Source organism: Hyla sarda, chromosome 3, assembly GCF_029499605.1.
Source record: "Hyla sarda isolate aHylSar1 chromosome 3, aHylSar1.hap1, whole genome shotgun sequence".
NCBI classification, from domain to species: domain Eukaryota; kingdom Metazoa; phylum Chordata; class Amphibia; order Anura; family Hylidae; genus Hyla; species Hyla sarda.
This window is the reverse complement of record NC_079191.1, coordinates 359,023,291-359,036,603: the sequence shown is the minus strand read 5'-3', so window position 1 is coordinate 359,036,603 and position 13,313 is coordinate 359,023,291. Positions and strand designations below refer to the sequence as shown.

Below are 13,313 nucleotides of genomic sequence, written 5' to 3'. Positions count from 1 at the left end.
GGATGAGACACTGAGCAACATATAACAGTTTTTTTGGGATGATCTGATGATCTGGCATATTATGTCCAACAATTTATATTTTTCATCACCTGCTGTGTGCAAAAAAATTGCACAGTAACTGATTTTAGTAAATTTTATTTGGATCATCTGTGACTAAAAGACTGCTGCAAAATAAATACATAAAAAAGTTATTTGTTCTCATAATCCAAATGGGGTACTCCAGGGAACTGAACTCACAGGATAGGGGATATGTGTGATCCCAGGGGGCCGACTGCTGGGATCCCCCTCAATCTCCTCTACAGGGTCTGTCCTATGCGCTCCGGGCCCCATCTTCCTGGACATGGGCAAGTGGCGGGTCGGTCAGCCAATCACTAGCTGAGGCAAGACATCACTGTGGCCGATTATTAGCTAAGCGGGCCGTCACTTTCCCACACACAGGAAGGTATGGGCTGGAGGATGGGTATGTAGGACGGCCCTGTACAGGGGTATATAATAAGTTCACTTCCCATGGAGTACCCCTTTAACTGTCTTTCTCTGACCAACCAACATAAGAGTATAAAGAAATAATTGACATAAAATTACTAATAATCACTAATACCTTTCTCCATCTTGGTTAAGATTGTGGTTGCAAATAATTTCCTTGTCTACAATTCTTCCACTGTCTATCTGAAGCTGTTGGGTGACAAGGGCAGTACAGGCCTCAAGGTCTTCTTTATTAAGAGGCTTCATCTGATTACACACCCTAGAAGATAAGAAAGGTGTTTCTGTACCAAAAATACACAACACAGACATATAATGCACTACAGATTAAAGTGCATCTGTCACACATTTAACAATTGTTAAAGTCCCAGTAAGGCTTCACAAGTATAATCCAGGTATACCTTTGTTCAGCATTTAGGATGCTTTATATCAATAAAACAAAAGTTTTTGTAAAGCATCCAGGAGTGACAGAGAGGCAGGACTTGCTATGTTCAGGGACTTCTCTCTCTGCTTACGTTGCACATGCTCGTCCTCTTGATTAACACACAGGACTCGTCTGCCCGTGACAGATGTGAGTAACTGTTCTGCGCTTGTGCAGTCAATGAAGACAAAGCAGTCACTATAGGCAGGGGACAAGATTTCTATCTCTAGGTATTATGAGACACACGTAGTTAAAGAGGTTCTAATTATCTTGCAGACTCCCTGAGCGTGCACCGTAACAAACATTGATGGCGCATGCGCGGAAAAACTATACCAGGCCGCCATGGGCAGGCAAGCACAGTATGTCAGTCAAGAGGAGGAGCAGGTGTGATGTAAACCTAGAGAGGTGTTGTGGCTCTGGAGCATAGCAGACGCAGGGCGCTACCTCTACGAAACTCGTAGATTCCTTACAAAACCTTTTTTTATGAATATAAAGTATCCTAAACACTGAACAAACATATACCTAGATTATACTTGTGAAGCCTTACTGCAATAAGTGGACAGTTTAGTGTTAAGTATGTGACAAATACACTTCAAAGACGTTAGATAAGTATCCAATGTTTGATTATTATGTTTTATTTCTAGGTTTTGTTGTGGAAGCCATCATGGCAAACAGGAAGTGAAAAGTGAAATCATAATGATTGTCACTTATAAAATCGCTTCCTAGTTAATTGTCACGTTCTTATAGAAAAAAAATGACAATTTTACAATCAATTGCTAGTAGATAATTCTAAATAGTCGACTACGTGGCCTCAATTTATGTCAATTTCGCACAAATGGCCCCCACAAAGGTAGGAAGATTACCATTATCCCCGTAATTAAATATAACACAATTACCAACCTTTAGCAGGTTGGTAGTCCACTTTCAACAATTACTGTTAAAGGAACAAGAACTAGATATGTCTCTAAACCCTATATCACTCTATTCATTTTTGTTCGCTAAAACAATATCTCTACGACCATGACAGCTGAGGGACACTACATGCATAGACTGCTAAACGGATGCATTTATAAATAATCATATATGTATCCCATATCACTCTTGTAAACACATCTTACATACATTATCACTTTTATACACATATATCACACAGTTGTTTAAACATATAATACCTTATGAGGTCATCTCTTTTCTTGTGACTGAGACCAGTATCCTGGTACAGTTGCATGGGAGAAGGTTCCATCTGTTGCAGCATACCTTCTATGCACTGAAGCAGATGAATGAATCCTTGGCTAGAAAGGTTATTTCTGTGAAAAAAAAGTAAAATGGAATAACTGCAATAGTCCATTATTTGTCCAGTGGATTGTGTAGAAAGTCTGATAATCCACCATGAAAGAAAAATAACCTTACGCCAAATTTATAACAGTCCATCTGATAACCAGACACTGCACATACTCAGTGCTATTCCTGGTGTCAGATTCATAGCATCTCTTTTTCTGGGCCTCTAATAGACTCTTACGGACTATGATGTTGGTTTGTCCACATGTGAGTCAACACATCATTACAAGCACTTGCATGCTCAGCTACCCATCAATATCATCTCTGGTTTAAAGACGAGATGCCATGAACCAAAAGGAAAAAAGTCACCCAGGCGGTGCATGGATCCTTCCTACCATGCAGCATGTGCTATATTTATCAACAGGGTGTCGCTTAAAGGGGTACTCAACCCCTAGAAATCTTCTCCCTAATCCAAAGGATAGTGGATAAAATGTCTGATCGCAGGGGTTCACTGCACGCCACCCTGGCATTCTAAACTTTTTGTTTCAAACACACACCCCCGCGATGTCATGCCACACCGCCTCCATTCATGTATATGGGAGGGGGAATGGCGATCATCACGCCCCACCCCCCTCCCAAAGACATGAATGATTTCTTGGAGGGGGCGTGGGCCCCAAACCCAGCATTCGGAACAAAAAGTTCAGAATGCCGTGGTGGCATGCAAAAGATTGCGGGGGTTCCAGTGGCAGGACCCCGGCGATCAGACATTAGGGATCGACCGATTATCGGCATGGCCGATATTATCGGCCGATAATCATGATTTTGGGCATTATCAGTATCGGCAATTACCTTGCCGATAATGCCCCGCCCCCGCACCGCCCCCACTGCACCGCGACCGCCACCCCCCGACCCACCGCACCCCCGACCCACCGCACCGCGTCGCACCCCCCACCGTGATGCTGGGCGGTATACCGGTATGGATTTTTGCCCATACCGCTATACCGGTCGGGCCCCTCCCCCACCCTCCGAGTGAATAAAAAAAATTAAACTTACCAGTAATGGGGGTGGTCCGGGCCATCCATCGTTCCTGTAGTGTCCGGGGGCGTTCCGGGTGAACCGGTCCCGGCAGTCCTTCTTCTCCGGCGGTCATCTTGTCCACTCCAGGCAGGCTCCGGCCTAGTAGCTGCATAGACGCCGCTACGCCGTGACGTCAGGTGCGTCGCTGCGCACGGGCGTCACTGCGCAGCGGCGTCTATGCAGCGTACTAGGCCGGAGCCTGCCCGGAGTGGAGAAGATGACCGCCGGAGAAGAAGGACAGCCCGCTTCGGCCCTAACCTGCACCAATTATCGGTATCGGCCCTAAAAAAACGATATCGGTCGATCCCTATCAGACATCCTATCCCATATCCTTTTTCATAGGGGATAAGATGTCTAGGGGTGGAATACCGAGTACCCCTTTAAAACATTTCTAAAATGGTATGAATGCTAGGCTTGAGGGAGGGGAGGTTGAGCCTGGTTCACATCCCCTCAACATTATATTCACACCCCTTTAAGCCTGATTCATGCTCATTTAGCCTCATATTCACACCCCTATTATGAAATTAAGATCCTGCCTACCTGACTATTCAAGGAAAAGAGCAAATAGTCAACCAACTGAAAAACCATGCTTGTAATTCAGGAACAGGAGGGTAAACAACAACATAAAAACAGCATTAGAATCAGGTCACCCAAGGATAAAAAACACCATAAAAAATACATATTTTTTAAACTGACCACAGGTCCAATTTAGACCAATAATGACGCAGGGATTTTTTTTGCCCCACCGATTGTACTATGCAATTATTGATTGATGATTGAAGTAATGATTGATTGATGACTAAAAAATATATATTATTTTTGGGAAGGAATAAAAATAAAAAAAACGTGATTTTGTAACTTTTGGGGGTTTCTGTTTCTACACAGTGCCCTTTTTTGGTAAAAATGACACTGTTCTGCCTAGAAGGTTTGAGAAGCATTTACAATTTGCTTTCTGCCCATCACTATAACTGAGAGTTCATTAGTGTGGTTATAGCACCATCTAGTGGTGTTAAGTTGTATTACACCTTGTTTTTCTAAAAGATAGGAGACAGATCCATCATGTATATAAAAAATTTTTTTAAGATACACTCATGGCCATAAGTGTAGGCACCCCTGACATTTTTCAAGAAAATGAAGTATTTCTCACAGAAAAGGATTGCAGTAACACATGTTTTGCAATACACATTTTTATTCCCTTTGTGTGTATTGGAACTAAACCAAAAAAGGGAGGAAAAAAGCTAATTGGACATAATGTCACACCAAACTCCAAAAATGGTCTGGACAAAATTATTGTCACCCTTTCAAAATTGGGGAAAAATAAGATTGTTTCAAGCAATGCTCCTTTAAACTTACCTAGGGCAAGTAACAGATGTGGGCAATATAAAAATCACACTTGAAAGCAGATAAAAAGGAGAGAAGTTCACTTAGTCTTTGCATTGTGTGTCTGTGTGCCACACTAAGCACGGACAACAGAAAGAGGAGAAGAGAACTGTATGAGGACTTGAGAACCAACATTTTGAAAAAAATATATACAATCTCAAGGTTACAAGTCCATCTCCAGAGATCTACATTATCCTTTGTCCACAGTGCGCAACATTATCAAGAAGTTTGCAACCCATGGCACTGTAGCTAATCTCCCTGGGCATGGACGGAAGAGAAAAATTGATGAAAGGTGTCAACGCAAGATATTCCGGATGGTGGATAAGCAGCCCCGAACAAGTTCCAAAGATATTCAAGCTGTCCTGCAGACTCAGGGAGCATCGGTGTCGACATTTAAATGAAATGAAACGCTATGGCAGGAGACCTAGGAGGACCCCACTGCTGACACAGAGACATAAAAAAGCAAGAATACATTTAGCCAAAATGAATTTGAGTAAGTCAAAATCCTTCTGGGAAAATGTTGTGTGGACAGATGAGATCAAGATAGAACTTTTTGGTAAAGCACATCATTCTACTGTTTAACAAAAATGGAATGAGGCCTACAAAGAAAAGAACACAGTACCTACAATGAAATATGGTGGAGGTTCAATGATGTTTTGGGGTTGTCTTGCTGCCTCTGGCACTGGGTGCCTTGAATGTGTGCAAGGTATCATGAAATCTGAGGATTACCAACAGATTTAGGGTCCCACTGTACAGTGCAGTGTCAGAAAGCTGGGTTTGCATCCAAAATCTTGGGTCTTCCAGCAAGACAAGATAGGTGATAGGCTGAAGCGCCGTGTGACGTACCGGGCTAAAGAAAGTAGGAAGTAAACAGCCCGGCCGACCGATAAGCTGTTGCGGAGCTCCGGGAGAACATATGGAGGTAAGTGAAAGTTTGTTTTCTTTTTTCTTGCAGCCCAGGCAGGACAGAACAGAAAAAGTCTGCACGGGACATCTCCTTTAATGCTACAAACCCATCTAGGAACCCTACGTGGCAGGAAACTAGAAGTATGGTCATAGTACATGTATCACATGCATGTCACAAAAGAATTCAGATGACAGTATGACAGTAACTTGGAGTATAACATTAAAGATTTAAAAAATTGTAACTCCAAATACATTTTGTATCTGGCCTCTTGTGAAGCATGTGGGTGCCAATATGTTGGCTGCACAACTATATAATTAAAGGTGAGAATCAGAAGACATGTGTCTGACTGCAGAAATAATCAGTTTAATGTCTCTGCTCTGTCCAAGCACTTCAGGGATCAACATGAGGGTAAAACTGACTCTCTGAGAGTGTTTGGAATAGAAAGAGTAAAAAGACCTGCACGGGGAGGAGATCACAGACAAACCCTTTGAATAGGGAATGGTTCTGGATGTTCCTCCTGGGTACAAGGCAACCAAAAGGACTAAATCTGCGTCACATCCTCACATATTAACAGAGAGTGCATGAGAGTGATCTACAGTGGGGATCAAAAGTTTGGGCACCCCAGGTAAAATTTGTATTAATGTGCATAAAGAAGCCAAGGAAAGATGGAAAAATCTCCAAAAGGCATCAAATTACAGATTAGACATTCTTATAATATGTCATCAAAATTTTATTTCCATCATTTACACTTTCAAAACAACAGAAAACAAAAAAATGGCATCTGCAAAAGTTTGGGCACCCTGCAGAATTTATAGCATGCACTGCTCCCTTTGCAAAACCGAGACCTGCCAGTGTCATGGATTGTTCTCAATCATCATCTGGGAAGACCAGGTGATGTCAATCTCAAAGGTTTTAAATGCCCAGACTCATCTGACCTTGCCCCAACAATCAGCACCATGGGTTCTTCTAAGCAGTCTAGAAATCTGAAACTGAAAATAGTTGACGCTCACAAAGCTGGAGAAGGCTATAAGAAGATAGCAAAATGTTTTTAGATGTTAATATACTCTGTTCGGAATGTAATTAATAAATCAGGAAAAGTGGAAGTTAAAGTAAAATCTGGAAGACCAAGAAAAATAGACAGAACAGCTCGCAGGATTGTGAGAAAAACAATTCAAAACCCACGTTTGACTGCACAATCCCTCCAGAAAGATCTGGCAGACACTGGAGTTGTGGTACACTATTCCACTATAAAGACATACTTGTACAAATATGGTCTTCATGGAAAAGTCATCAGAAGAAAACCTCTTCTACGTCCTCACCACAAAAATCAGCGTTTGAACTTTGCAAATGAACATATAGACAAGCCTGATGCATTTTGGCAACAAGTTCTGTGGACAGATGAGGTTAAAATTGAACTTTTTGGCCGGAATGAGCAAAGGTACGTTTGGAGAAGAGGGGAACAGAATTTAATGAAAATAACCTCAGTCCAACTGTTAAGCATGGGGGTGGATCAATCATGCTTTGTATTACTACTCAGGGAGTTAACTGTGTAGATTTTAGACTGTTAGCTAGCCATGCAATCCTATGTATAGGCAGCCATTTTGCCATGTGCTTCACTGTTATGTAATGTATGATATATGCAGTCGTTATACATGTACTTATACATATTGTTTGTATTCTTATAGTTTATTAAAACCTGTTGACTAATACACCTGATGAACTACAAAGAACAGTCCTCTTATTTGGAAGACAGGGATGGTTTATGCTGAATGTCAGATTACACACTGTGTGAACGTGTAGGAAGACAGAACAGACACATTGGCCCTGATTTACTATTGTAAACCTCAGATGTTTTGCGCATTGTGCCAGAAATTCTGTCTGTGCCAGAATGTACGCCAGAATTGAAAAAACCCAGACTAACTCTCCATTTTAGGGTGTGGCTGCCAAAAAGTGGGCATGGCTGTCAAAGGGGGCGTGGTCCCGACATTTTCACAAAAACCCAACATATTTACTAAGGTTTCCACAGAAAATGTAGTGGCTTTGAGCTGAGGAAAACCCGACAGATCAGAGCACGTGTAAATAAATAAAAAATGTAGTGAAAGTGCAAAATGTAGGGAAACCTTAGTAAATAACTCTTTTATATTTCCATTCACAGACCCATAAAAGGGATTGTTTTTTGTGTGGCCAATTGTACTTTGTAATGATATCACTCATTTTACCATAAAATGTATGGCACAACCAAAAAAAATATACAGTAACTTATGGGGGGAAATTGAACAGAAAACATTTTCACGCTGTACACTTTACAGTAAAAATGGCATGTTTTCTTTATTCCGTGGGTCAATATGATTAACATGATACCCATGGTAACACGCTTTTCTATTATTGTCCCGCTTTAAAAAAAAATGTCAAACTTTAACAAAATAAGTATGTTTAAAATTGCCCTATCTTGATCCACCTACAGTATAACTTTCTTATTTTTCCTTATAAGGGGCGGTATGAGGGCAAATTTTTTGCGCCGTGATTTGTAGTTTTTATCGGTACCACTTGCTTATATGTATATTTGCTTATATTTTACCCCTTTACTCAATAGCTTGTTTTGACTTTAACCCCTTAAGGACCGGGGTTTTTTCCGTTTTTGCATTTTCATTTTTTTCCTCCTTACCTGTAAAAAATCAAAACTCTTTAACCCCTTAAGGACCAAGGTGCTGAGTCCTTTCCCTTTCAATAACGCGGGGCCACACGCAGCCGGGACCCGTGGGTAATAGCGTGCAGCAGTGATCGCAGTGCTGCACGCTATTAACCCTTTAGACGCGGCGTTCAAAGTTGAATGCTGCGTCTAAAGTGAAACCATGCCGGTTAGCTCAGGGAGCTGTTCGGGACCGCTGCAGCGAAATCGCGGCGTCCCGAACAGCTGCAGGACACGAGGAGGGTCTCCTACCTTGCCTCCAGGTGTCCGATCGCCCAATGACTGCTCAGTGCCTGAGATACAGGCATGAGCAGTCAAACGGCAGAATCATCGATCACTGGTTTCCTATGAGAAACCAGTGATCAATGTAAAAGATCAGTGTGTGCAGTGTTATAGGTCCCTATGGGAGCTATAACACTGCAAAAAAAGTGAAAAATAAAGTGAATAAAGATCATTTAACACTGCAAAAAAAGTGAAAAATAAAGTGAATAAAGATCATTTAACACCTACCCTATTATGAGACCACGAGATGGAAATGGCGTCCCGCAGATATGGAAACCCAACTCTGGCAGCAGAGGTGCTAGGACAGTGAAAACAGCAATCACCGAATAGTAATATACAAAGGTGCCCTGCACTCACCGCTATAGTCCAGGTACTCCTGCTCCCATCTTGGTTCACGGCTCGGACACGGAGGACTCGGACAGTGGAGCGCTCAGAGGCAAAAATAAAAATAAACATATGTGGTATCGCCGCGTGCGGAAATGTTCGAATTATAAAAATATATAGTTAATTAAACTGCACGGTCAATGGCGTACGCGCAAAAAAAATTCCAAAGTCCAAAATAGTGTATTTTTGGTCACTTTTTATATCATGAAAAAATGAATAAAATGTTATAGCTCCCATAGGGGGCTATAACACTGCACACACTGATCTTTTACATTGATCACTGGTTTCTGCTGCTTGACAGGTTTCACTGGTTTCTGCCGCTTGACTGCTCATGCCTGGATCTCAGGCACTGAGCAGTCATTCGGCGATCAGACAGCATGGAGGCTTGTAAGCTGTTCGGGATGCTGCCATTTCGCAGCGGCGATCCCGAACAGCTCCCTGAGCTAACTGGCATGGTTTTACCTTCACTTTAGATGAAAGGGTTAATAGCGCGCGGCACCGAGATCAGGGTTGCGCGCTATTAGCCACGGGACCCGACCAGCTATAACGCCGTGGCCCCACGTTATAGAAAGGGAAAGGACTTAGGACGTACCGGTACGTCTTTGGTCCTTAAGAGGTTAATGACCAAGGCAAATTTTCAAAATCTGACATGTGTCCATGGTTATTTAGTAAAATGGTTATTTGGTAAAAAAAAATGCAAAATTAGCATTTCTGCTCATACGACAACTAGCCATGCTGCACCAAATTAATGATTAATTCACATCTACAATATGTCTATTTTATGTTCCCATTCGATTTTCAAGAAAATTGCAAAATCAGATTTTTCAGGGACCAGTTCAGTTTCAGTGGAATTGAGGGGCCTGTATCACCCCATTTTATAAACTTTCACAGAATTAAAAGCAAAGTGGATGCAGTATTTAAAATTTTTATTTTTTTGTAGATTTTTCCTTTTAATCCATTTTTTTCCGTAACACAGTAGGTGTTGACAAAGAAAACTCAAGATTTGTTCCCCAAATTCTGACGTACTTGTGCTACTTGTCTCTCACACAGGCCTCAGACATGAAGGTGTGCTGTGTGGATTTTGGGGCATCCTTTTAGTTTAGGATATTTTGTTGGCATCATATAAAATTACAGGGGCCTTGGGGTGCAAAAATATTTGTGGGCGACAAGCTGACGCTTTCATTGGTACCATTCTGGGGTACATGTGACACTGATAATTTTTTACTTAATTTTATTGAGGTGGTTTACATAAAAAAAAATCTATTCTGAGTTTGTTTTTTATTTTTATTTTTTTGGTCGTTTGTCATGTGGTATAAACGACATGTTAACGTTACACTGCAGGTTGATACGATTACGGAGATACCAAATTTACATACTTTTTTTTATATTTTAGCTAATTTATGGCATAAAACTATTTTTTTTAAATCATGTTTTTAAGTCGCCGCATTCCGTGAGCTGTAACTTTTTTATTTTTTGGTGTAAGGACTCATTTTTTGCGGGACATGTTGATGTATTTGGGGGGACTATTTTTGGAGGTGTATTATACACATATATAAAATTTATTTCATAATTTTTTCCACATTTTTTTTTTTTTTTTACTATTGTACACATAATTCAATAGAGTACATATCTGTACTCCATTGAATTATGCATATGTCTGTCAGTACTGACAGGCATAGGATAGATCAGTCCCTACCTTAGGTAGGGACTGATCGCTCATGTTGCCATGACAACGGAGGTCAGTGTAAGGCCTCTGGTTGCAATGGCAAACATCAGTGCTCTGATTTCACTTTGTAGAGCACCGATCAGTGACAGAGGGAGCTCCCTCCCTCTGTTACCCTAATAGACGGTCTCAGTGACCACAGTGCCTACAGGGTTAACCCAGGATCGGAGCGCAGTGAAACGGAGGAGGAGAGGGGGAAGGAGGAGACCCGCACCAGATCCCTGCTATTGGTCCGTCTGTACTGACGGACCAATAGCAGCGATCACCGGCCGGGGAACACTGTGATTGGTCCCTGGCCAGCTTCAGGGAGGCTCGGCTGTGCTGCCGGGGCGCTGTGACAGTTTATTCTCGTCAGGTACATTTACGTGGTGATGCGGGAAGTCATACCTAATCATCATGTACATGTACCTGATTTTGCGGGAAGGGGTTAATAAAAATTGAAATTTTTTTATTTATTTTTAACGTTTACGCCGTTCACCATACAGGATCATTAACATTATATTTAGATAGATCGGACACTTATGCACACGGCGATACCAAATATGTATATTAATTATATTTTTTTACGCTTTTTTGGGATAAAATAGGAAAAAGGGGCCATTTAAATTTTATTGGGGGAGGGGCTTTCACAAATTTTTGTAAACTTTCTTTTTTTTTTTTACACTTTTATAGTCCCCATAGGAGAGTATTGATAGCAATCATTAGATTGCATAAACTGTACTGACCTGTGCTATGAATAGGCATTGCACTGATCTGTATTATCGGCGAACTTCTTCTCTGGTCTGCTCGATGTCAGATCAGTGAAGAAGACCCCTGGAGAGCGTCGGAGGCAGGTGAGGGGACCTCCAGCCGCCATGTTGGATCCCCGCAGCAGTGCATCCATTTAAACACCCGCATTGCAGCAGATGCTGTGATCTCTATTGATCACGGCATCTGAGGGGTTAATGGCAGACATCAGTGCGATGATGCGAGCGCCAGTCCAGTGCTCGCGTCATGTACAGTACGCAAATGTAGGTCCTGGTGTGTTTTGAACAAAAGCATCAGGACGTACATTTACGGCCATTGTCCTTAAAGGGGTACTCCGGTGAAAAACTTTTTTTTTTTAAATCCACTGGTGCCAGAAAGTGAAACAGATTTGTAAATTACTTCTATTAAAAAATCTTAATCCTTCCTGTACTTATTAGCTGCTGAATACTACAGTGGAAATTTGAAACACAGAGTTGTCTGCTGACATAATGAGCACAGTGCTCTCTGCTGACATCTCTGTCCATTTTAGGAACTGTCCAGAGTAAAAGGAAATCCACATAGCAGACATATGCTGTTCTGGACAGTTCATAAAATGGACAGAGATTTCAGCAGAGAGCACTGTGCTCATGATGTCAGCAGAGAGCTCTGTGTTTCAAAAAGAAAAGAATTTCCACTGTAGTATTCAGCAGCTAATAAGTACAGGAAGGATTAAGATTTTTTAATAGAAGTAATTTACAAATCTGTTTAACTTTCTGGCAGCAGTTAATTAAAAAAAAAAAATAGTTTTTCCCCGGAGTACCCCTTTAAGAGGTAAAAATTGTTCTCTTCTGACCCCCTAAAACGCTTTAATTTCACGTATATGGGGATGTATGAGGGTTCATTTTCTGCACTGTGATCTGTAGTCTTTATCAGTACAATTTTTGTTTTGATGGGACTTGTTATAAATCAAAATTCTGGTATATAAAGTGAACAAAAATATGCAATTCTGGACTTTTGTATTTTTTTTATTTATACACTATTGACCTTGTGGTTCCATTAACATTATATTTTAGTTCAGAGATTTCTGCACACAGGAATACCACATGTTTGTGTTTATTTTTGAAAAGATGGGTGATTCATACTTTTATTAGGGGGGTTTATTTACATTTATTAACTATTTTTTCACTCTTTATTCACTAGTTTTAGGTCCTATTTTTAGGTTACATGTAATCTCTCAATTGCATACACTGAACAATGCTGTGCACCCTTTATAAAGGTAATAGCATTTGGTCTCCTCTGAACATGCAAGCAAGGAAGACTGTAGGAAAGTGTGTGCTCTGTGGCCTGACAACAGCAGGGTCACAGTTCAGAGAGGAAATCAGAAGTGATCAGTAAAAGTTATTTTAACTTGTATTACCGTATATACTCGAGTATAAGCAAAGTTTTTCAGCACGATTTTTCGTGCTGAAAACGCCCCCCTCGGCTTATACTTGAGTGAATCCCTTCTCAGTGGTCTTCAACCTGCGGACCTCCATATGCTGCAAAACTACAACTCCCAGCATGCCCGTACAGCCATCTGCTGTCCAGGCATGCTGGGAGTTGTAGTTTTGAAACATCTGGAGGTCCGCACGTTGAAGACCACTGCTGCCTTTGTCATCACCCAGACCCCCCTTTAGGTTTTCTACTCACCTCCCCTCGGTGGGAAGGAAGGGTGAGCTGGTCCGGGCCATCTATGCTGCAGGGACCGTCCGGTGGGGAGGGTTATTCGTTCCGGGCTGTCCATCTTCACTGGAAGGCCCTCTTCTCCATTCTGGGCCAGTCCGAGACTAGTGACGTTGCCTTGACGATGACGCACAGGGACGTCCGTCCCTGCGCATGAACGTCCCAGTGCGTCGTCAAGGCAGCATCACTAGTCCGGGGCCGACCCGGAGAAGAGGGCCTCCCGGTGAAGATGGACAGCCCGGAA

General features: G+C 41.8%; 1 protein-coding gene across 6 annotated transcripts in view; it reads right to left on the bottom strand.

Moving 5' to 3' along the window:
* Positions 1-13,313, bottom strand: part of KIZ (kizuna centrosomal protein) — a 190,845-nt gene that overhangs the window by 100,695 nt on the left and 76,837 nt on the right. For all 6 annotated transcript variants that reach the window (XM_056567647.1, XM_056567650.1, XM_056567651.1 and 3 more), the window contains exons 6-7: positions 2,074-2,208; positions 599-742 (exon numbers count right to left, since the gene is read on the bottom strand). In XM_056567647.1, coding sequence (XP_056423622.1) covers positions 599-742; positions 2,074-2,208 — 279 coding nt within the window. The remainder of the gene's footprint in view (positions 1-598; positions 743-2,073; positions 2,209-13,313) is intronic.